The sequence below is a fragment of the Pipistrellus hanaki genome (assembly GCF_964339955.1).
Source record: "Pipistrellus hanaki genome assembly, chromosome: 3".
NCBI lineage: Eukaryota > Metazoa > Chordata > Mammalia > Chiroptera > Vespertilionidae > Pipistrellus > Pipistrellus hanaki.
In genome coordinates, this window is record NC_140505.1 from 10,652,053 (window position 1) to 10,678,770 (window position 26,718).

General features: G+C 39.2%; 1 protein-coding gene across 2 annotated transcripts in view; it reads right to left on the reverse strand.

Annotated features, from left to right (window-relative positions):
* Positions 1-22,992, reverse strand: part of MICU3 (mitochondrial calcium uptake family member 3) — a 62,661-nt gene extending 39,669 nt beyond the window's left edge. The window contains exons 1-3 of one of the 2 annotated variants that reach the window (XM_084879241.1): positions 22,578-22,992; positions 6,449-6,602; positions 1,108-1,139 (exon numbers count right to left, since the gene is read on the reverse strand). In XM_084879241.1, coding sequence (XP_084735367.1) covers positions 1,108-1,139; positions 6,449-6,602; positions 22,578-22,961 — 570 coding nt within the window. In that variant the 5' untranslated portion in view covers positions 22,962-22,992. The remainder of the gene's footprint in view (positions 1-1,107; positions 1,140-6,448; positions 6,603-22,577) is intronic. The other variant, XM_084879242.1, reaches the window with a different exon arrangement.
* Positions 22,993-26,718: the final 3,726 nt, after the last annotated feature.

Here is a 26,718-nt window from a genome sequence, read left to right on the forward strand (position 1 = left end):
GGAAAGATGTGAAGACAGCAGAGGGAGATGGCCATCTACAAGCCAAGGAGAGAGGCCTCAAAAGAAAACAAGTCTGTAACACCTTGATCTGGAACTTCCAACCTCCTAAACTATAAGAAAATAAATTTCTGCTGTTTAAGCCACCAGACTGTGTTATTTGTATGGCAGCCCGAACAAAGTAATGCACGGCATTAGCTGACACCTATAGTCAGAGAGTAGTAGCTGTGAGAGGACACACATTTGAATTATATTCTAATTTTACAGAAAATGTCTCTAAAGTTTCAAAGTAGCCTCTTTGCATCCCTCACTTAGAATATTCCCTCCATCTCTCCCAGAGATAAATTTGAATTTATTTTACATCTATCATTCCTTAGTTAGGTATTTTCCCACCTATGAATGTATCCTTTATAGGATGGTTTCATTTCCCGAGTTTTAAAATTTATATAAATTGAATTATATTTTAGGTAGTATTTTTGAATTGCTTACTTTGCCATGGTTTCTGAGATTCAGCTAGTAAAAGCATTACTATAGTTCATTTGTTTTCACTGTTAATATAATATTCACTGTAGGACTATATCAAAACTAACTTGTTAAGTCTACTATTGATATTGTATCACAGTCTTTTTGGCCAACATGAACAATCTATGGCCATTCCTATCAATCTGTCCTGCATATATGAAAGTTTTTCTGGATATGTACACTGGTGTGAAATTACTGTATCACAGGGCATATTCAATTGTAAGGTCACTAGGTATATATGCATGCACAGTTGTAGAACTTAAGTTCTACAGGAGTATAACTGCTAGGTAAAGAATATGTGGATCTTTAGTTTTAGTAGATACAGCCAAACTGTTTTTCCAAAGTGGGTATACCAACTTACATTCACACATGAGAGTTACCAATGATCCACATCTTTAAATGGTTCCTGGATGTGATTTAATTTCCAGAAAATATATATGCCATATTGTTCGTGTGTGTGTGTGTGTGTGTGTGTGTGTGTGTGAGAGAGAGAGAGAGAGAGAAAGAGAAAGAGAGAGAGAGAGAGAGAGAGAGAGAGAGAGAGAGAGAATGAATGAATGTGTATGTATACCAAGAGCTTTAACTTACCGGTTTGGAAAGTGACTTCCATGTTTTAGCAACTATAATAAACAAATATATAAGAATTAGATAATACTTAATGTCATATATATCTAAATTCAGTAACTATCAACAACCATAACTCCTAAAACCAAGCTTTTATATCTAAAAGGCAATGTTTCTCAAGACTTGGTATTTTACTTATGGTATGTTTTTGTTTTATGTACTATAAACTATAATAAATAATTTGAATAGGAAACACATTTTCCATAACCATTATCTAACTTTGGGGATTTCTAGATTTATAAAATAATTTAACTTCATGTTAAACATCCTATGGTCTTAAAAACACAAGTAATGATATTTATTAAATATTCATAGAATATAAAATATTATCATAGAGAAATTATAATTTTAAGGTGTTATCCATGCTCTCTGCTGTGTTACTATTGATGATTATAATTAAAAGGTCAGGTCTCTCTAGGGTGAATGGGAAGGATAGGGACAAAGTAAAAGAGATGAAGGAGAGAGCAAGTAATGTGAGGTAGGGAGTCTCATCCTGTTTTCCATTCTTCTCCCCTAAAAATATTATCCTATATAATAAAAGTCTAATAGGCTAAGTGCCCAGTCATCCGTTCAACCAATCAAAGCATCATATACTAATGATATGCTAAGGCTGCTCAATTGCTTGCTATGACATGTATGGATCATTAGGGGGCAGACAGTCGACTTGTCGACCAGTTGCTATGATGTGCACTGACCACCAGGGTGCAGATGCTTTGACGGTAGGTTAGCTTGCTGCTGGGATCCAGCCGATCAGGCCTGAGCAAGACGAGCTGGACATGACCTGGAGCCCTCCTGCAACCCCCTCCTCCCCCGGCTGGCCAACCTCCCGTGCCCCTCCCTGGCCCCAATTGTGCACCAGTGGGGTTCCTTGGACTGGCCTGTGCCCTCTCACAATCCATCCAGGACCCTTGGGGGATGTAGAAGAACTATTTTCAGAACGATCCCACAGGCCAGGCCGAGGGACCCACTGGTGCACGAATTTGTGCACTGGGCCTCTTGTAGTTGAATGAAATACGAGTGATCACTGTCTTTTTCTGATTTCACACTCTTAAAGATCTTAAAAACTATAAATCTTACGATATTGAAATAAATGTGAGTCATATTGGTTTCCTTTGCTCATATTTGAACACTGTGATATCTAAGTTCATGTTTATATACGATTAAGTCCTATTAAACAGCTGAATTATGAATTGGTAAATATTAAGTATCTTAGCTACATTATAATAATGACAACCAATAATATCCCCTTATGGCGATGTTGTTATCTACACTAATAAAAGAGAAAAATGCTAATTGACCATACCTTTGCTACACCCACAGCCAATCAGAGCGAATATGCAAATCAACCCAACAAAGATGGCGGTTGATTTGCATACGCTGAGGGAGGGAGGAGTGAAGACTGAAGACTGCATAGAAAGAAGAGGGAAGGAAAGCGGAAAGCAAGGCAGCTGCAGGAGGGAAAGTGCAGGTGGGATGGGCGGCGGTGCATGGCGGCGGCGAAAAAATGTGGGGTGGCAGCGGAAGGGAAAGCACGGGGCAACAGTGGCAGGAGGGAAGGCATAGGGGGGAGGGCAGCAGCTGCTGGAGGGAAAGCATGGAGGGTGGGGGCAGCGGAGGCGGGAGGAAAAGCGTGGGGTGGGGGTGGGGGACAGAGGCAGCAGGGAAAGCGTTGCGGGGCGGGAGAGGTGGCAGTGGTGGGGGGGAAGCCTGCGAGAAGCCCTGTTCTTGCAGGAATCTTCCTACAACGGGCCTCTAGTTTCTATATAATTAACCATAGTTAATGTAAACAATATATCAAATTCAAGATTTATAAGACAGGAATTTTTTTGCTATGTAACTTGCTTTTTCTTAATCAATACATCATCTTAAGATCCAAAGGAAGTATGTTCTAAAATTTAGCAAACTGATTTATAGGCAGATAGATTTCTTCTCTATGTAGAAACAACATCCTTTCTTTACCCAAGATAGTTTATTCAAGCATGTAATCAAGTGATTAAAATCATACGCCTATAAAGTTGAATTCAGCATTTAACCTTAATTATGATACTATATACATTCACTTGTAAAGACATCCTCCTTTTCATAATGAGCAGAACAATGTAAATAATACTCTATTGGTTTTGAAATATAGCAATAAAAAAAGAAGAAAAATAAATGGCACAAAAGTACATACACATGCTCTGATGCAATGTTCAGAAGCTATTTATCAAAAGAGGAAGTTAGAAATACTCTTGAGTTTTGTAGGTTTTATGAAATCTCCAGGGTAAATTATTCACAAAAGACATATTCATTCTGCCGGATATGTCACCATGTCCAATATTATTAGCTTTTTCTTATAAAGACTAAAGAGCCATTAAGATTATTCTTCAAAGGATTTTTGGATTTTCTAAACTCCTTATTTAATATGAAGTTACTATTGGGTCGGCAGCTAAGTAATTGCGGATTTTTTAAAGAAAATCAAAGACAATTTTTTCATGGAACTAAATAACTTTATTCTTTAATGTATTGCCCATTTTGATCAATGACCTTTTGCCATCTTTCAGGCAGCATCATAATCCCACGTTCAAAAAACTTCTGTTTTTTATTAGCAAAAAACTGAATCAGGTACGATTTGACATCATCATCATTATTGAAATTTTTACCATTCAAGGAGTTTTGTAAAGATCGAAACAAAAAGTAATCAGATGGTGCAAGGTCAGGACTATATGGTGGATGTGGCAAAACATCCCAACCAAGCTCCATTAATTTTTGCCGAGTGACCAAAGATGTGTGTGGCCTTGCATTGTCATGATGGAATACAACACCTTTTCTATTTGTCAATTCGGGCCACTTTTCTTCAACTGCATTGTTTAATTTTGTTAGTTGTTCAATGTAGACATCAGAATTGATCGTTCGGTTGGGTGGTAAGAGTTCAAAGTAGACAATTCCTTTGTAATCCCACCAAACTGATAACAAAACCTTCTTTTGATGAATCTCAGCTTTTGATGTTGTTTGAGTTGGTTCACCTGGCCTGCTCCACGATCTTTTCCGCTTGATATTGTTGTAAACAACCCATTTTTCATCGCCAGTTATCAGTCGTTTTAAAAATGGATCATTTTCATTACGTTTCTTTAGCAAATCGCAGCTGCTAATGCGTTGCGTTAACTGTGATTCTTTCAGTTCGTGAGGAACCCATGTATCGAGTTTTTGAACATAGCCAAGTTGTTTTAAGTGATTTTCAATGCATGTATGTGATACATGAAGCTTCTCTGCAATCTCACGTGTTGTACTGTGACAGTCCGAATTGATTATTGCTTTGATTAGGGCGTCATCAACTTCAACTGGACGACCAGAGCGTCTTTCATCTTTGAGTGAAAAATCACCAGAATGAAATTTGGCAAACCAATTTTGACACTGCCGTTCTTTTAAGGCTTCGTCACCATAAACAGCACATAACTTTTTATGAGCTTGTGATGCGTTTTTCCCTTGCGGAAATAAAAAAGCAAAATATGATGAAAATGTTCCTTTTGATTTTCCATTTTTCAACGAACGCCAAACAAAAACTACAAAACAGATCAAAAAACTTTTTTTACTGATTAACAGCTGAATAGCCAACTATCAAATACAAAATGTGTTTTACATTTGTACTACGTCTGCAAACCTAAAAATTCAACTGAAGCCATATGTGTGAAACCCGCAATTACTTAGTTGCCGACCCAATACATATATAAATACTTGGATGAAAAGGGACTTCAATTCTATTGGATATATTTTATTTCATAAAGCTATAGGTTGCTATTCATTGTATTTTTAATATTTTTATGTATATTATGTCTAATTATTTAATAATATATATTTAAAACTAAAATAATATTTAAAGCTTTATGAGAATAAATAATTACTTATTTTAGTTCTAGAAGGGAAATTCACCTTTTAGGTTTTATTTACGTAGGTCAAATAAGAAATTTTCTCAATTTTAAACACAAAATTATACTCGACAACATTCAAATGTATACCTCAATTGATATTTACTTGTACTATAATTATTGTGCAAATGTTTACACAGGATACCTTTTTTTCCTATTGATATCACCATAAAGTTATATTAAAAATGTTTTAAATCATGGTTATGAATTCAAGTGATAATGATGGTGACTATATCTATTAACATTTATTAAGCAGCTAGAGGTCCGGAGCATGAAAATTCGTGCACTTGGGGGAGTCCCTTAGCCCAGCCTGCACCCTCTTGCAGTCCCGGAGCCCTCAGGGGATGTCCTACCGATGCACCTAAGCTGCAGTGTGGCCTCCCTCTGAGAGAGGCGACCGGTTGGCCGATCAAGGAACAGCACTAACCAGTGAGCAGCCAGCCCTGCCCCTGCAATCGCCTCTCTGCTGCCACTGATCGCCGCTCCCCCATCGCCGTCCCCTCCCTCTGTCCACCAGCACATGCCTTGACTGGCCTGGCACCGCCTGCTTGCTGGCCTTACCCCCCACTGACCTGTTGTTTTTTCACCTTTCGGTTGATTTGCATATTATACTTTTATTATATATGATTATTATGTGTCAGGTATTACACTAAGTACAACTGATATATTCAATCCTCAGAAAACCTCATGAGGCTGTTTTTATTTTTAGCTTTTTAAATGAGGAAACAAAAGATTGAATAACTTAACCAAGCTCTCAAAGCTAATAAATGAATGCCAGTCTAATTTCAATATACTTTTGCTACTTTTATATCTGTGAGGCAGATTTTGCTCATACTTCATGAAAAACAACATATTGCAACATATTGAATACAAAAGCAGATATGAGAATCCAACTACCTTTATTAAATCAGATATTAAAGAAGTTTTCAGAAATGTATATATTGCCAAAAAGTTTGAGAGCCACTGCCCAGCACATGTAAAGGTGAAAATCAATCAGCCTATATTTATACTGCAGGAGCCATGGCAAATATAAAAGACATAGGCACAGTTCTTGCCCAGGTCTAACTTCAAAACCAGTCCTCTGAACTACTCTGTTTAGGCTGGATATAAAAATTGACGAGGCAGAATATAAGTTTAAAGAATATGAAGTTATAAAGAATATCAAGAGTGAAGGTGGTGTTTAAGCTTAATGTACTGAGAAAGAGGGAACTGAAAAATTCTGAAAAGAGAAAAGATACCAATAGGAGTTTGTAAGAACTATTAGTCTGGTAACACTGTATAGCATAATGTCTTTTGAAATACATTACTTGGTTAGTTGTTCTGAAAAACTTGCACTGCTCCACACTAGAGATTTAAAATAATCTTATAAATTAGTAAGGTATTTTTAAAAATATACTTACGTTTGGGCTCATCTGTTGTAACAGCCAAAATGAAATCATACGGAGTCATGAATAACTGCCCTTCACATTCTATAGAGGCAAACAAACGAAAGCGCCTTTCCCGAGATGTAGCATAGAGGTCTAAGTCTTCAGGGTCTGTTCTGCCAATAGCAACCTAAAGAAAGGAAAAAAATCTCAACTTTGTGAAATAACATCTCCCTTTAGACTGCAAGTGCTTTTAATTGTGCTAAAAGTGAATTAACAGAGTAAATGAAAACTTGAAAATATTGTCTTCTGAAGAACTGAATTATTTTATAAATTAATTGCCTACATGAGTACAATGAATTAATATTTCAAAGATCCTACAATGAATGTTGTTAATGGCCTGGATATTTTAAACTGGAACTTGGAAAGACTTGTAATTTATTTCTTCAGTTTTAGTCTTAAAGAACATTACATTTCTGAGCCAACAGTTTCTCTAGAACAGTGATCTTCAACCTTTTTCATCTCATGATACACATAAACTAGTTACTAAAATCTGTGGCACAACAAAAATATATATATATTTTTGCCTATCTGACAAAAAAAATAGGTAAAACTTTGATTCATTCACACCAGATGACTATTGTTCAGCTGTCATCATTTTTTTTTTATGTGACAATCTAAGGGAAAAGAGGTCAGCTATTGCTTGTTTTAAAAATTCTGCAGCACAAAAGTTTAAAATCACTTCTAAAGATAGAATGCCTACTATGCCCTCTTTATATAGGCATATTTATCTAATTAGAAACTTACTCATTGTAGTTATTAATTTTCTTTAAAAAGTGAAACCCTGATAGGGTGTTCATGCTACCACTAAGGGAACCATTTAGTGGTAGTACTTATATTAGAACTACAGTTGTTAACTCTAAATCACTATAGTACAGTTACTACCAACAGTCATTCTGAATTCTCTCTAGGGTTAACATGAACAGAATTAAAAGCGTGGAGCAGGGGAAGGAAGTCTCTTCTGTTTTTCTTAATTTGCAGTCTTTACCCTGTATAAAAATAATTGTCCACTGTTATTTATTTTCTCTGAACTAACCATAACAAATTAATTTTTTAACAGAAAGATTATTTTCCTGATTATAAAAGTGACATAATTATTGTATATAATTTAGAAGACAGAACTTCAGAAATTTAAAGATATAATTTTTTTTTTGAAAAATAAAAGGGATTATACTATACTGTTCAGTAATCTGATCTTCTTAACTTATTACTATTCTAGAGGCCCGATCATGAAATTTGTGCACGGGGCTTGGCCCTCGCAGCTGCGGTGGCTTGCCTCGGCCCTCATAGCCCTGGTTTTGTCTGGAAGGTCGTCCGTAAGGTCATTCGGTTGTCTGGTCTAATTAGCATATTACACTTTTATTATTATAGATGAGGGCCATTTTCCCAAGTCATTAAATAGTTCAGTAGATCATTTTTACTAAATGTATAATACTTCATAGTAAGTTAGTAATAACCTTCCTGGAGCATAGGATTTTCATTCACAGAAAAAAAAGGTAAATTGACAATAATCTCTGTGTTATGTCCACTGGGGTGGGGGTGTGCTCCAAGCCCCACGGTGGCTGCCAGGAGCATGCCCCCAGCCCTGTGTTGTGTCTGCTGGGCTGAGAGCACGCTGCTTGCCCAGATGCCCGCCTTCCCTTCATGCCTGGGATGTGGAACACTGGCCTCATCGATGGGATGATGATGCCAGCATCCTGCCCTGGCTGTTATGGGTGCCGCCATCTTTGTGACAGAGTGATGGTTAATTTGCATATTACCCTTTTAAAAAATATATATTTTATTGATTTTTTACAGAGACAAAGGGAGAGGGATAGAGAGCTAGAAACATCGATGAGAAACATTGATCAGCTACCTCCTGCACCCCCCCACACAAGGGATGTGCCCACAACCAAGGTACATGTCCTTGATTGGAATAGAATCTGGGACCCTTGAGTCCACAAGCTGATGCTCTATCCATTGAGCCAAACCAGTTTCCGCAACCTTTCTTGTTTGGAGGTTCTAGCAGGGGAGCGCAGCTACTCGTATACCCTTGACCGAAGACCGGTCCTCTCCTCTTGGGGGAAAGTTGTCCTCTTCGACCGAGCGCGCAGCTTCGGGAGGGACGCACATGAATCGGTGAGGGAGGAGGGGGACACCCGCCTAGCCAGCCAGATCAGCCGAATCAACCCTGGCGATCAATGGGGTGACAGATGTCGCAGCCAGATCGCCCTCACATCCTCCGCAACCTTTCTTTTAGATTCAATGAAATAGGGAAAGCCAGAAAGAGGTGAATGCAACTTTTCAAATTTGAATGAAAACTGGGAGTTACAACATAGAAAAGGTCCTAGGTTATTGCTGGAGAAAAAGGCAAACAAACATAATTTGAAAGAAGCTCAAATTTGGTAGATTACCCTTTGGCTACAAGGAAAATTGCAGGAGAAGCAGCAGTGGAGGGGACAGAAGCCAGAACAGAAAGGTATAGAAGAAATAGCATATATGATTTATTTGACTCATTCCTGAACCAAGTACAAGACTCAAACTATGGATCTCAGCCAGGGATACAGGTATACCCAGAGGTTCAAGCAGGAGGCAAATTGGCTTAAATCCATTATTCAAAGAAGAGATGAGTAGATCACATCAAAAGGAACCTGAGTTCAGAAAGAGCTGTTGTCCATTGGATATTGGCATAAAGTCACTGGGGTATCAGACAGGAATCCGTAAGACTGGGGCTAAATCTCAGGACCAGTTACATTAACAATGTCAAAAGTGGCCAATTGCCAATTAATCTTAAATTTATATTCTCCTATTGGTCTTAGTGTCTGTCTATGGAGAGGTTGACCTTACAGGTGGATGGATGGTCAGCTGAATTCTCATACCAGGAGAACACAGATCAGTCCAGCTGACAAACTTAATTCACCATTATAAAAAAACAGTCACTTTCCTCCATCATCAGATGAATGGATAAAGATGTGATACATGCACGCGCGCGCGCACACACACACACACACACACACACACTATCCTATATAATAAAAAGCTAACATGCTAATTAGACTGAACAGCAGAATAACTGCGGACGACCATCTGGGTGACCTTCTGGATGAAGCCAGGGCTGCAAAGGCCGAGCCCCTTGAACGAATTCTGTGCATCGGGCCTCTAGTAATACATATAATGGAATATCATTCAGCAACAAAAAACAATGAAATCCTGCCATTTGTGACAATATGGATCAACAGAGAAGGTATTTTGAGAAGTGAAATAGTCAGAGAAAGACAAATACTGAATAATTTCTCTCTCTCACACACACACACACACACACACACACAAAATCTTAAAAAGAACACAAATGAATAAACGCAATAAAACAAAAACAGAGAACAAACTGGTGGTTGCCAAAGGGAAGATGGGTGAGGAGACGGATGAAAAAGTGAAGGGATCACAGTCAGTAATATTGTGATTACTTTGCATGGTGACAGATGTTACTAGACTTAGTGTGGTGATCACATTGTAAGACATATAATAATGGTGAGTCACTAGGTTGTATAACTGAAATAATATAACCTTGTATGGTGACTACTTGAATAAAAAAATTTATAAACAAACGAAAAGCAATTATTTTCCTTCTCAAAATTTGAGGCCTTCACCAACTAATCCTCTCTTTAGTATATTAGATAGGGTGGTCTAAATTCCTCAAATGTAACTGCTCAAACACAACAGAAACGTGTTCATTTCAGAAAGGACACGCTAGGTCTGCGGAGTGGGGTGGGACTATTTGAGGGGGGGGGGGGGGTAGAGCAGGAAGCTCTGATTCACACATTCATCAGAGATCCAGGGGGATGATGACAGCCATTATCAACCAACGTGGGGCGGGGCCAGCAGGTAAGAAGTTCATGTGAGAAGCCTTTATAGGCCAGGCCTAGAAGTGGTCAAAGAGAATTTAGTCACTTAAGTGCAAAGGATAATGGATAACGAACCCGCCATCCACAGCTCTAACGATTATGGGGTAAGAGAAGAGATTATGGTCAACAGCTTGCCGTTTCTGTCACAGGAACTTTTGGTGACAACATCAAGGACTTATGAAATATAAAGAGTAGGGAAAAAAACATTAGAATTATATATAGTATGTTTAACAAAGAATTGGAGAGATACAGTTCCAAACAAACCACATCTATAACCTCTTGGGAGGTAAGACTTCTAAATGACCTTCATCAATTTTTTAGGAAGTACTAAAATACTCTGATTCACCTTAGATTGACACTGCCACACATTTTCTCCTCTGCATACTGTATTTCTCCCCAAAGTCTCAAACACAGCCACTATTCACTTGAAATGCAATGTTTGCACTTGCACTCTCCCAGATTTGCTTTTCCAAATTTGGCAAAATGCTTCGATAACGCTGACCTTTTCGCTAAACAAAATCAGTGAGATTAAGAAAACATTCGTTCTGGTCCTCCATCCTTGAATATTGAGAGAAGTTGAGGGTAAACAGATGTTTTGTGCTCCATCTCACAAACCTATCCACAGTATCTATGGGAGGCTGAACAGTAATTCCTGTCCAAAAGTTTAGTTTACAAAAACTGAATTGAACTGTCTATAGATAAAAAGATGATGACGTTTAAAATTTTGACATATGATTATAAAACAGTTATTCCTAAATTCGGTTGACAGAATGCTATACCCAAAATATCCAAATAAAAGAACTAAAAATTCTTAAAATTTAAGAAACAAATAATATATAAAATTATCCAAAATTTACATACTACAGTATAAACTTAAGTTTAAATTCTAACAAGTTCATTTCTTTCATTAATAAAGTAAAATTCACTCTGAAAATAAAGTATCATCAAACTTTTAAAAAATGAGACTATAAGTATGATTTCAACAAATATTACCTTATTAAATTAATACAATTATGATTTCTTGGCTTCATGTGGGCATATTCCAACTAGATATGTTAGCATTTTTATGGTGCTATTTTCACAGAAAAGGAAAATATAGACATCCTAAGTTTAAGTACTACTGCAATATTTTTATATATGGCAAATTTCATTGAGGAAATTGAATTTTTCATATTAAAAAGATCTCGCAAAACTGCTACTAAGAACTATACAAGCATGGGTTTCAGAGTTGGCATATCAATTCTTTTCACTTCTAGAACAAGAAAACACAACAGAAAAAATCAGAGAAATCTAGAGGTAAAAGAGAATTTAAATTTGTCTTTTTATTTTATTCCTTCTAGGAAATTATATTTTACACGTTCTAGAAAATTATTTTATGGTACTTACTAACATTCTTTTCAAGTGTGCTAAACAAATGTTTAAGGAATCTTCTTTCTAGCTCCAGAAAGCTCTATCTTTTTTGTTATACTGAGAAACTGTGAACTACATTCTAATTCTTTAACCTCAGTTTCCCTACTTATAAAAATGGAGAATTTCATGGATATAAAAATTTCAAACACACCTATAAACTAACACACACAATTTATTCGTAAAAGTGAGTAAGGATCATTTTCAGGTACTTGGTGGATATGCTGACATAAGAGCATGGCTTAAGAAGTGGTAGAAATTATAAAGATTACATTTAAAAATTATCTCATCTTTCCAAAGGAAATAAAAATATGTGTCAAGGCAATTATATTATCTGGAATTTCCAAACTCAGATCTTTGTAACTTGTACTTAGATGTTACTTCTGAAGGTAGTGAAACCAGGGCCTTCCGGCAACAGAGTATATCATCATTCCTCCTAAGAATAACAGAAAGCACAGGTTCACTGCCAAGGCGCAGTGTCGTGTTACCCAGGTCAGCAATTTGAAAATTTACTCTGTGGTCAAGTCTGCTTTTCTCAGGGAGGCAAGATTAAATGCCAGATAAAGGATTTACTGCTTGACAATTAGAGAAACTGATGCCTACAAGCTGATAATATCCCAAAGAGGTAACCTGAGACAATTATATCAATTATCTAAACACTGTATAATGCATTATCTCTTAGCAGTCAAGAAACAGACATGAAAATGAAGAATGGAAAAGGGAGAAATAAAAACCATTTGTATTAACCAAAACTGTTTAGATTATTCATCCTTACTACTTTCTTTTTAAAAAGTATGTTTTATATTAAATTAAGTCAGTATTAATGTTTTAAAATGCATGATTAGAAAGTTTACTTGATTATATGTAAGAAGTTTAAAATTTTATGCCTTAATATTGGCAACTGTACCAACATTTTATGAAACAGTACAAAGCACATACCTTTTAAATTTGGATTTTTATTTAAATTTTCTGGGCAAAAATCTTGTGAGATGTATATGAGACTCAATGCACATCTATTTTTTGCTCCAGGTAAAAAATTTTCATGGAAGTATTACACGTGCTTTCTCTAATGGCTTCAGGCTTATTTGAAAGCTTCTAAGAAGATAAAAGTAGTCACTTTTTTTTTTTTTTGCTTGTTGGGTGGTCGAAAGGTTAAACATCAAATTCCCAGTGTGGGAAAATCCCAAATTACTCTGGGTGAAATGTTTTGATGCTTAGTAAATGTATCTATGTGGAAATACACACAGCTGAAGACCAGCCAATAGTATTTCCCTGACTGAGATTAAATAGAAAAAGAAAGTTGTAAAATAGAGGGATGAAGGTGGGGGAAAGAACGATCACTTATGATGTTAAGTGTCCACAGTACTATAATAGTAGCTTGAACTATAGGGTTCTTCACACCAGTTCTCTCCTGCTCTGTACAGCAAGGCTACTGGAGAGAACTGCCTACATTTCCTTCTCTGATATCCTCTACTTCAGCTGGTTCTCCCCTCTGTCGCTCCACTAAAACTGTTTGTGAAGGTCATTGATGACTTCCTTGTTTCTAAATGTAAAGGTCAATACTCAGTTTACATCTTACAGCATCTGACACTGTTGATAACTCATCTATAACTTGACAGTTTTAGTGGAGGGATAGAGGGGAGAACTCCTGATTTTTGTCCTACTTCCCCGGAAGTTCCTTCCCAATACTTTTGCTGGTACTTCTCATCCACACAGTGCCCATGGTGGCTCCCCTCACTCACAGTGTCCTATGAACCTCTCTTATTTTAATCTATAATTACTTATTTGAAGATCTCATCTAGGTTTTACATATTATAAATTCACTATCAAATCCAAAATAAAGGTCATTTACCAGAGACAGGGCAAGGTGGCATGTGCTGCAGATACAGCGGAACACAATACTTCGGAATAGCTTTTGTGGGATGAGAAACGGGGGCATCAGGGACATGAAAAAGGATTGTTAAACATTTGTCTTTATGCACACAGTTCAATTTCTCAGAGTATATAATACCTAGGTAGAATTTTGGAGTTGAGAAGTAATTTAATTTAACACACACTGTCAAGTTATTTCCCCAAAGATTTACACCCCTACCACCAGAGTAATGAGAATTTGTGTTGTTCTACATCAATGCCAACATTTTTTAATTTTACCAATTTAATTAATAACAAATGGGGTTTTACTCTGGTTATCATATTTCCCTATAATTAGTGATGTTGAACATCTCTTCATGTTTACTGTTTTTAATATATTCCTCTTGAATTGCCTATCATAGACCCTTTGCTCATTTTTCTGTTATACTGTCTTTTTTTTTCTTATTGATTTGTAGATCATCATGATATATTCTGGATATTTATTACTTGCAAGAGCTATAGAATGTAAGTTATTTTCTTCCAATCCGAGATTTCTTTGCATTTTATTAGATACTAGTAGCCCTGCACATGTATCCATGTGCCAGTAGGTCGCTGCTACCCTCCTGTAGCTCTCCGCCTGCCGCCCCCCTCCTGTAGCTCCCCCAGCCCCCTTTGCCGCCCCCATAGCTTGTTGCCCTTCCCCCTCCTGTAGGTCTCTGCTGCCCACTTGTAGTTCACTGCCCCACCCTCCTGTAGATCCATGACCTGCTCATTACACATCAGGGTGTAACAGATAGTTAGCATATTGCTCTTTTATTATAAAGGACTAGAGGCTCAGTGCACAAAATTTGTGCACAGAGGGAAGGCTCCCTCAGCCCAGCCTGCACCCTCTCCCCTTGGAGGACCTCTGACTGCTGTTTGATGTCCAATGCCAGGGGATGTCTGACTGCCACAGGGATCAGGCCTAAACTGGAAGTTGGACATTCCTCTCGCAATCTGGGATCGCTGGCTCTTAACTGCTCACCTAGCTGCCTGCCTGATCACCCCTAACTGCCTCTGCCTGCCAGCCTGGTTGCCCCCAAATAGATGTCTTGACTTTGACTAAGTCTGTGTTATAAAATACTCAAATCAGAACTCTTCCCTGACTTTCATGATGATTAGGCACTCACCAGGGCTGACAGACCAGAGGACATGAAAGGCATGTGTGTTTTAGCACATCTGCACAGTGCTGGACAGAAAGGTTACTAACACTACATTCTGTACTAGGAGGATATAAAATCCTCCTGTGACCCATTTACTTGTACTGGAAACAGTCTGGAGGAAGTCATGAGACAACAAAGGTGGGTGAAAGTTCGAGTCACACTGATTTGCTTTCACTGTAAATGCTAGACCACAAGCTGCCTATTACTGTCCTTATGATTCCATCATTGATCCTGTGGTAATACAATAATATCTCAAAACCTTTCTTTTTAAAAAATTAAATCTTTATTGTTTGAAGTATTACATATGTCCCCATTCCAACCCCCCCCCCCCCACTGACCTCTCCCACCTCACTCCCACTCCCCACCCCAGGCCTCACTATTCATTTTCAATGTCCCAAGCTTAGAGAACATAAATAAAAGGTGGAGATTGTTGTTGCCATAAGCAATAGTACACACAGAGAGTCTCTTGAGACAGGAAAAAGAAATTGATAAATTGATTTTTCCATGGTTTTACATACTCCACAACGGTATTGAAAAGCAGTTTCTCAGCACATAACTATTGATCTACTGCCCAGGAGGGTAAATTAAATATGAGATCACATGTGAAAACATGTGGGTTGTTCTTTTCAGTCCTGTGAGATGCCTTTTAATGATCACCAGAGCTGTAAAAGCATGTGGGGATGTATATGCTCCATTTACCTTCAACGAAACAAGAGGGAGGAAGAACCAATGTTCCTTTTAAAACTTAACCCCAATTATTGTTTCATCACCACATGCAGGTATTCAAAAAACCTTTCTTAATCTTCTTGGGACAATGAGTGAATGTACTTATATGAATACTAGTAGCCCTGTGCTTGAATCTGTGCACCAGTAGGTGGCTCCTGTAGCTCCCCGCCCACTGCCCTGCCCTCCTGTAGCTCCTCTGTCCCCCCCCCTCCCTCATAGCTTGCTGCCCTGCCCCCTCCCGTAGCTCTCAGCCTCCCACTTGCTTATGCTGCCCTAACCCCTCCTGTAGCTCTCTGCTGCCTGCTTTAGTTCACTGCCCCACCTTCCTGCAGATCCTTGATCTGGTCGTTAAGGAGTCAGTTGTTACACCTCAGAGTGTAACGGATAATTAGCATATTTCTCTCTTATTGTATAGGATGGAGAATTATAAATCTTTAGATTTGTAAGAATAACTTTAAAGAGGTTGGAAGAAGTACAGAACTAATGGGCTGGAACTAGCTTAAACTGGGTCTAACCTATGACAGCCTTTCTGACATGATGTAAGCCTGTTAGGAATATTCACTTTTGAATTATTGTAAGCAGTTTGAATAATCCTATATTACTTACAGGGAAAGGGATGATCCAAATATTTCACCTAGTCAATATTTATAGTATCAATTGGATAGATAGTATCCTTATCAGAGGCAGAAAAAAATGGAATTATTTTAAATTCTTTTATATACACTTTCTATGCCTAAATTTTGGAGGTGGAGTTGAGTATTAAAATAGTTAAAAGACAATTTAGTGAATGGAGAAAAAAGCAGGAAACTTGGATTCTACTTTCCTAATTTGGAAAAGACAATTCTTTAATGAGCAAACAAATGTCCTAGGCTAGTCAATTGACTGACAATGCACCAAACTTCCACATTTTACTATATAATCTATTAACATATATAATCTATCAACAATTGAGAGAATAAAGGAGTAAGGTAAAAAAGCAATATATTTTAAAATTTCTGCTTAGTACACATGTGACTAGGCATTTTCTTTAAGGCTAGATAAATAGCCATAAATAGAACTTGTTTCACTTTTCTTCAACACAGGAGTATTTACACTACACAAAATAAAGTTACTCAAATTCTCAGTGTTTGGCACAATTACAGAAGATCAGTTAGAACTAATATTTTACAGTTTAAACTTGCCTATCAAGTTTACATGAAAGAATAAAATCTGTACTATAAGTTGGTATATTGCCTACGTAAGTTAAATATTATATTATGGGGGAAAGTACTAATCATATCATATTACTAAGGGTTATACATCTCAAAAAAAAGGAATAACATAATAATTAGAACAGCATGTAAAAATATTCATTGAAAAACTACATTTCATGAGTAAGCTAAAAATTCATTTTATCATTTAAAACTCCTATTTAATCATGAAAATACAAAACAGAAGTAAATTAAAAGATGTGATAGTACCCTGGTCAGTTTGTGCAGTGGTTAGAGCAGTGGCCCACAAAGGGTCAAGGAATCCCAGTAAAGAGCACGTGCCTCAGTTGCAGGTTCAATCCCCAACCCAGGTTTGTGAGAATCAAGTAGGAAATTACAATAACCCCAAAAGTATTACCCGAATTCCAATTCAAAATACAATTCAGTGTTTTTATTTATTTTGAATGTGAAAATTACATAGACCAAGGGGAAACACCTGTTATATACTTTCATTCAAACTGACTAATATGCATTTCTGGAGAATTTCTAAGTCTTGGAAGAGAATTACAGATGATAAACTTTTTAAAATTTAAATTCAAGGTCATGACAATTGATTTCCTAATTCCCTATGTGAATCTAAATAAAAGGAAATCCATAAAATGCTGTAACTATCGCTCACTGCAACCCAGACAACAGGTGCATGGAGTTCTATAACTCCAGGTTTTGTGTAGCCAGAGGAGGAATACTATTTCCAAATTCATTCAAATTTTATTCTGTGATTCACTTAGAAAAAACCAAAACTACACTCAAATTGTTATATGTGAATTTACACCATGGTCAGGCCACTAGAAGGAATGCAGGTAGCATCTGGAAGATTTATTTGTCACAAAGTGATTCAGAAAACCAAAAGAGGTGATTGCCTAATTTAGTACCCAATGTTATTCTACACAGAATTAACCTATTTTCAATTTCACCTCTATGTGACTTCCCTCACTCTGTAGTGTTTGCATTTTAAACATCTGTCAAATTCTTTGATATTCTGGAAAGAAGAAGCATAACCCTGTCTCAAAATGTGCTGCCTTAAAAAGAGGCTGAAAAAGAGATAAAGTGAAAGAAACTTAAAAAATGAATAATTACTGGAAATTATTATAGAAATAAATGAGAAAGATACAAATACTGTTACCTTTTTTACTTGAAAATAAAAATAAGTTGCTTAGAGCTTCTTAAGATTAGCAAATCATAAAATAGATAATGTGTTCTGTATAATAAGTAAAACATTGGATTAAAGTATGTTAAGCAATTTAGTAAAGTAATTCTGGATCTGAAACAAAAAGGCAATTATAGAATAAAACTTTTTTCCCCCCATTAACAAAAATAATACTTTAAGGCTAAAACTAAAAGGTTCTAAACAAAATCTTGTCAATATCTCTTTATAATATTAATAATGTTCAAGGCCATGTTTACTGAAAAAATTTTGGCAAGATAAACGTGCACAATTAAAATAAATATAGTGTCATGTGATTTGGTTTCCCAAAGCCTGGAATTTTGACCTTAACTGAAGTCTTCCGAATTCCAATGCTATAAATAACTGCTATAGCTGAACAAGATATTAAACTATTAATTCTCACAGACTGTGATTGTGTCTTTTCAATGTGCATACCCCATACAAGTGTTTGATATAAGCTTATTCATTTGATAAACATTTATTGCCTATCTATCAGGGCTATGCTCCATACCAGGCAATCTATACATTTAAAAGCCTAAGCAACCATCATGACTGAAACTGCCGAACAGGCTGTGTGGGGCGACCAGGCTGGGAGGGGATTTAGTGAGGGACGACCAAACGACCAAACGACTGAACAGAGGCCTGCGTGGGGCGACCAGGCCGGCAGGGGATTTAGTGAGGGACGACCAAACGACCAAACGACTGAACAGAGGCCTGTGGGGGGCGACCAGGCGGCAGGGGCAGTGACTGGATAGGGTGCAGGCTGGGCTGAGAGGACCCCTTCCCCTGTGCACGAATTACAAGCACCGGGTCTCCAGTGATAATATAAAGGTGGTTGAGACCAACACCAGACCTCTCCTTAAAGGGCTAAGACAAGCAGAAAAGACAGACAATTAATAAATAACTGCAAAAAGTCATCATCTTAGAGTATATGGTAGAGTTGGGGAAGGCCTTCTGGAAGGTCAGAGGCAATGTCTTTAAAAACCTTCAAGGCTATGGTAATAGAATGGTATGTCTGTAGGTTACTGCTGCACATGGTCATCCGTTAAATTAGTCTCATAACACACACAGGGTAATTTATATGCTAGGCTATGTTCAATATAATATACCGCTTAATTAAAAGAGGCTTTATAAATCAAGGGCTCTTGCTATAGTTTTAAACATCAAAAGGAAACATTTCTATCAATTCAGGAAAATCAAATAAGCATAATAAATGAAGTGGCAACACAGGTTTAAAATACTTCTGAAAAAAATGGCAGACTGACCTTATGAGTTTCTTTCAACCTCTTCCTCCCAAAACCACATTAAAATCACAATAAAATATTTGTAAAAGGTATAAACATACAGAAACTAGGACAGAGAAAAGGACTGGAGACCAAAACACTCAAGAGAATTCATTAATTTTTTTATAAACTTGAAGAGATGGGGGAAAGGTAATTGACCAGAGGAGCAGAGGCACAACCTGGGTACCACGGAGGAGGACACCAAACAGAAGTAAGCTAATTTGGAGTACAGATCCCAGAAAGGACAAGGCCTTCAGAACACAAGGAACTGTGTTGGCAGAGAAAGTTGTGAGGCTGAAAACAGAGGATAACAACATGCAAGTACATCACGGGATACTCCCCAACACATGTTCTCACACATACATGCAATGTGCTGTGTGTGCATCGAGGGTCCTGCCCCTCCCACCTCTCCCATTCTTCGGAGAAACTCAATGAGACCAGATAAAAATATCTATAAAATACTGGGATGTGGATGCCATTCTAATGAAAAGCCCAGGTCACCAAATAAAAAGCCATGTTTCTGTAAAAAGAGCTTCTGAGTGGCCTCAAATATAGATAGGCAACAACCACAGACATGTGGAGGAAACCTCAAAATGATAGTGATAGCACTAAGTAAAACATAAAAAAGAGATAACACAATGCATGGAGAAGACAACTTAAAAACAAAACTATAATTCATATCCTTACGGTAAAAAGAGACACGTAGCAGCCATAAAACAAAATAGATCGCTGTAACACATGAACATCAGGGAACAGAGGATAGTTCTTTGAGTTAAAAAATTTGGATAACTGAGATAAAACATTCACTAGACAGGCTAGAAGATAAAGTTATCTCTGGAGATAAAGATGTCTCCCACAAAAGCAAACCAACAGAAAGATGAAGTAGTTGGAACAAAAGAAAGAGTAGAATTAGATTAGGATCTGTGAGAATTAATAGAGGTTTCAGAAAAAGAAAACAGAAAATGGAGAAAACTGTCAAAGAAATAATACAAGAAAATACACAGGCCCAGCCCGAATGGCTCAGTGGTTGAGTATCAACCTATAAACCAGGAGGTCAGGGTTGGATTCCAGATCAGGCCATATGCCCAGGTTGCAAGGTGGATCCCGTGTGGAACTCCCAGGAGGCAGCCAATCAGTGGTTCTCTCTCATCATTGATGTTTCTATGTCTTTCTCTCCTTCTCTCTTCTTCTCTGAAAACCAATAAAAATCTATTTTTAAAGAAGTATACAGAACTTTCAGACATGAATTTCCATACTGAAAGAGCCCTGAAGTACCTCTTACAATAAATGAAAAAATGCCCATACCAGTGGTCATTGTTGTGAAGCTTTTAAACGCCAGGATAAAGAGAAGATTATAAAAGTTTTCAGAGGAGGAAAAAAGGTCAAATATCAAAGGTATAATGATCAGAATGTACAATTAGAAACTTGGGAAGGGTAAGATACAGGACTTGAGTATTATTTGACTTCTAAAACAATGTATAGGTACTTTCATTAACAATAAACAATAGTAACAAAAGCAAATAGAGTCATAAAATAAATAAGTAAAAAAAAATAAATTGATTGAATGCTCACTAAGTGCTAGGGGTACCATTCTTTTTAAAAATGTATTATCTCATTTAACTCTCATAACAGTATGAGAAAGACACTGTCAACCTCCTTTTGCAGGCTTTGAGAAGTTGAGTAACGATACAACCAGTAAGTCGTGAACTCAGAGTCCTGGCTTTCTGAGTTTGGTCTTTTAAATTAAAACTGCATGATCCTGTCTCTCAACTTTAAAAGTAAAGTTTTTTTTTTTTTTTAAAGAAGAAAAAAAAAAATACTTGATGCTTCCTACATTCCTATTCTGTTCCCAGATCAACTGTGGTTGATTAAAAGTTCTGTCTCTGTCCATCAGAACACAAGTTTAATGTATTACATACATTGAGTGGCAAGATTATTATCTCTGAATGCAAGATAATCTGGCCCCTCAGTGTATATTCTATATAATAAAAGGCTAATATGCAAATTGTCCCCTTGACCAGGAGTTCGACCAGCAGGCAGGCTGGCCAATCGCCCATGTCCCCTCCCCCTGGCCAGGCTGGCCGGATCCCATCCATGCATGAATTCATGCACCGGGCCTCTAAAATACACACACACACACACACACACACACACACACACACAGAGTGGCGAGATTATTATGCGTTTAAAGATCATAATACTCTGGCCACTCAGTATATGTGTGTGGGGTTTGGAGGATGTAGGTTGAAGTATTTTCTAGTATTTTAAATATTAATTAAATTAACACACTTTATGCTAAGAACTTGTGATCTCCTGCTAGAAGGACAATAGATTCCTTGCTCTAAATGCATTAACAATCTCCACCAAAGGAAATGACACACCTACAGCGTCAGATCACCACTGTGTATCCTGTGCAAAGAATAAAGGGATTATACATTTCATTAAAAACAGCTGCCTCTTTTCTAAAGTATTGCCATCTATTCACACTCCTCTAGTCCTGCAGGGAAAATATTCCTAGGCGATTTTCCTAGTCAGCTACATGACTGTTAAGAATACTGATGGAACAAAAACATCATGTGCCTGTTCTCATTCTTGCCTGTTACTCTTTACCTTATATTAAGTACTAATGATACGTGAACATTATCCTCATTTAGTTCCCACTTTTGCTGTCCTATTCATCCATCTCCTCCCTTATTGTCCCTATTTAAGAGATTCTATCTTGGGAAAGGGGCAGAATGGGTGGGCTAGATTCTTGAAGAGGTGTGTGTGTGTGTGTGTGTGTGTGTGTGTGTGTGTGTGTTCCCCCAACCTGGTGACATCTTCCTTCTTTCTGACCTGAAACACCGAAGCTCCAGTTTTGGGCATTTGGTCCTTTGCAGCTGATAAACAATGATGTCTTTTCGGACCTCGCAGCCCTGCACTGCCGGGGACCTCCTGGGACCTCCTGGACCACTCGCTGTGGCCAGCCCAGCCCAGCCAGCGAGTTCCTTCCGCTCACACAGGCCACCCCCCTGCTTTCTGCCTGCCGTGACCTTGATTTTTGTTTGTTTTGTCCTGGTTTGGGGTTTCCCTTGAGACGCTGTGGCTGCAGCAACCCTCAAGGTTCCCAACCATCAGTGACAGCACCATGGAAGCCTTGGCGACATCTGAATGAACAGGAACCCGGGGCTGCCCGGCCTGGAGGGGGTCGGTCCTAGTGGCGGGAGGTCTCTGCAGAGCTCACACGCAACACCCTCCCCGGCTGGGGTCGCGGGGTCGCGGGGTCACGGGGCCCAGGCCCGGTCGCACCGGCCCACCTGGCGGGCGGACGTCACCTGCGGCGCCGCGCACGCGCACCTACCGTCTCCTTGGCCGCGGCCACCGGGATGGGCAGCAGCGCCCGGCCGCGGGGCGGCTCCTCCGGCTCCAGGCCGGGCCCCCCGGGGGCCGGCGCCGCCCGCGCCGGGTCGGGCCGGGGGTCCCCGTACAGCTGGTAGCACACGAGGCCCACCAGCCCCCCGCCGGCCGCCGCCGCGAAGCTCAGCTCCCCCCAGCGCCGCCGCCGCCGCCACGCCGCCTCCGCCACGGCCCCGTCCTCCTCCTCCCCCCGGCAGGGCGCGGGCCGGCCGGGAGGGCCCGCGGCCGAGCCCACCGGCCGCCCCCACGGCCCGGGGAGCGGGTGGTGAGGGGAGGGCGCCGGCGGGAGCCGAGGCGGCGGCCACAGGAGCCTCCGCAGCGCAGCCATAACGGAGCCGCCGGCCCCGGGCTGGAGGGGGCGGGAGTGGGGGGGGGGGAGCGTGTGGGGGAAATCTCGCGAGAAGTGGGAGCGTGGAGGCGCGCTCGGGGCGAGAGCGGCTCCTGGGAGCGCGAGGGGGACCCGGGGCAGGTGTCCGCGGCGGGGGCGCGGGGTCTCCCGCCAGGGGCGGGGAGAGCCCGGGGGGGAGAGCCTGGGGGGCAGGCGGCCGCCCCTTCCCGCACCGGCAGCCCAGCCCCGCAGACACAGCACTGCGCCCGCCCGCCCGGCGGCACCTGTCGCGGGACCAGCCCCCCGGGGTGCCGGGCGCCCTCCGCTCCCCGCGCCCTCGCCTCCACCTGGCCGGGGCCCTGGGTCACTAGCAGCGCCGCTCTGAGAAAGCCTAGTCCCCTAGCGGTCTCCTCATCTTGTCTGGAAGCACTTGGGATTGTATCTGGAGTCCAACAAAGATGAGGCATAGGACGTAGGCTCAAGTCATAAAAATGGCAAATTAGTTCGAAGGGGGTTTTGAATACACAATGAAAGCTCCTGGACTTTGGAATGGGGAAAGCTAATACTACTGCTTTTTTCTTTTTTTTTTTTTTTTTTTGTTACCATTAAAAAAATCACATATATATATATATATATATATATATATATATATATATTTGAAACCAATACCATAACTGAGATCACTTAATTCATCAAATCAGAACTGTCTTGAAAAATACTACCCTTAATTTTGGAGGGAAGCTGTTGGTTTAAATATAAAGAGTTGATATGTATTGTGCCATCTTTATTCTTGTTGTTCTACTTGTTGGTTACACTGTCCGTGTCACTTCTGTGAGAGACACCAGAGGTCTGGAACTCAATCTCCAGAGCCCAGAGCTACGGAAACCAAGTTACTGAGGCACTGAGGATCCCTTTTCCATTTTCATTGTCTCCCCCTTCCCAGGGACGGTTGACAGTGGTTTGCACCCTGCCCCTTTCCCTTCGTCAAACTAAGCTGTATCTAAGCTCCAAGAAGTCAGAGCTGCTTAGTATTTATTTGGCCCAGTTCCTGGCACATAGTAGGGCCTCAATAAATGTTTATTAAATGGAGAGAGGAGTTTATTACTCTGCGGGAGGGGGGGGGGGGGAGACCAAGATAGAAATGGCAAAGCAGAAGATAAACAAATGTAAAGCAGCTCGTCAGGCACTAAAGGAGAGGATACACCAAGCAGCACATCTGGAAACGAAATGAATGCAAATGGAAGGCCCAAAGGAGAAAGCCACCGAGTTGGTAAGGAAGGATCAGAGAGTGTGGTCGTGGAGATGGATCCTTTCAGGAAAAAAATGTGGTTTTGTTACTTGAACCCAATCTTACATGTTGTACTTTGGCATGGTCCTGCTGGACTGAGAGCGGGAAGCAATAGGCTTTCACCAGGCTCTTCTGGGCCTCTGAGGAATGCCAGCATGATCCATGGCCAGAGGTCAGCGACTTGACCTTGACAGCTCCCTTTTTGTTCTTACATGTCTCACTAGTGATAACAACCAAGCTGCCAGTTGTGTACATTTAACTATCTGACTTCAAGACCAGCAACAATCTGACCAGTCGGACTTCTACAACTAATGAGTTTATACTATCATTTTCCAGGGCCTTTGCTGACAGTGTCTCTCTGTTTAATTCTTACTGTTGTCTTTGTCCTCCATTTAGTGACAGGAACCTCTTATCTTACATACTTGGGAAACAAGGAATAGCAGCTCAGACTTGATACTAAGTTCAGCTTCCTGTCTAACAAGTGAGCCCTTTTTCAATTGTTATATCCTTTTTTTTTCACGCCTGATAGCAATTCAAGTGTCTATGCCCATTAAAAGCTGTTTTCTGGTGAAGAATAGCTTCAGAGTAATATAGTGATCATCTTTTATGCAAGAATAGCACTAGGGTAGCAAAAACAATCTAATAATGTAACTGAACATAAACATACAGCATGAGCCATCAATTTTCACTCCCATTTTTTACTCATAAAAAAATGATTACTTTATGCACACCAAAAGACATGGAGAAATATTTGTAATTGGCCCCAAACTAGAAAGTATTCACATGTTGACCAACAGTGGTATGGATTTTGTGTGTGTGTGTGGTACATTCATATAGTTGAATGCTATATAGCAAGAAAATTACTGAAGCGCAGCTCTTACATATTTGGGAAATCATGTGAGTAAATTTCACAAGCAGAAAATTGAGTTAAAGAAGGCAAACATAAAAGAACCAACTGTATTATATTTTTTAAATAAAAATGACACATACATATTTATATTCAGAAATAGTGGTTTTTTGGGTAGAGGATAGTGCCTGAAAGGGAGAAAGGAGGGTTCTGGAGCTCTGCTCATGTTCTGTTTCTTGATCTTGGTACCAAGTAGACAAGAGAATTCATTCTGGGAAAACTCAAAATCCCTGTTCATGTATGTTATACGTCAATAAAAAGCTTATATAAAATAAAAAATAGAATTTTTTTTTAGTGCTCTTAGGCTATGTTCTTTACTAGGGGACTTGCTGAGTTCTGAACTGAACAACTTAGAAGGAATGTATAAAACTTGTGAAGAGTTGAGATAAGAGTGAAAAATGGAAGAGTTGGAAATGCATGGAAAAGATAGATAATCTTGTTATAGTTTTGAATGATTTAACCAAGGGGCATCTTAATAAAAATCTTTTGGTACCTAAACACCCTTCAGAAGATGCTCATTAGCTATTTTCCTTATTTACTAAGGAAAAGCCAAAAGGAACGTCATATTTTAAGCAACCACCCAGTGTGTTATCTTCTTTGAGTTCTAGTACTTTCTCCTGTAATGTCCATATGGCTAGACTCAGTAGGTACCTAATAGTAAGGCCTAGTGCAACCAGTATACACCCTTATCTTTGGCTCTAACCCCAGGTTGTCAGGTTTTAGATGAGAAATTGCTTTAAGGGCAGTTAACCGAACAGAAGGGCAGCCTTCAGAACAGATGGACAGCTCAGCACCAAGAGGAGAAATCAAGCAGAGCATAAGGTTAAGTCAGTGAACATACTGCATGAAGCTTAGTGGGATGGCAAACCAGCAACTCCAATTGATTGGTATTGGTTACCCAGAATACTTTGATGAACACACATACCCATTTTTCTATGGGTCCAGAATGCATAGGAAAATGCCTTGGTAGATGAATATATCTGCTAAGAGCAGGCTGTTCAACTGAGCTGAGCTGCATTGTTGAGCCACCATAGTTCTTTCTGGGATTTTTTTTTCAACTCTTCAATTAGAGAAGGCACTGCAAATAATTGTAGGAACAATAAATTAAAAACAATATTTAAATTTTCTGTAGTATACATGTGAACATTTTGTATTTACCCTGTAAAAATAGAAAAGAATTTAGAGATAGCTAAGTATAAAAAATTTTTAACCTTTTAAAGGTTTTTGTTTTTTTGTGGAGTGGGGAGTCTTTAGTGAAAACTGTCCAAAGAGATCTTGAGCTACAAATTGCAAAAATTTACCTATCTTTTAATCAAGAAAGGGGTTTAACAACATCCCTTCCCTTCTGGGGTTAATTGGTTTCAATCAACCTATATACAGACATTAATATTAATTACTTTTACTTTTTCCAAATAATTATATTTATTTTTCCAAAGGCTTAGAGTTTAAAAAAAATCATCTCAAGCTTGGACAGAAATAACTGACTATCCAGAGCCAGTGGAGACTTGAGCTGAGTCTGCAGTGAGCCAGTCAAAAAATGTGCCTTTATCAGCTGGTAACCA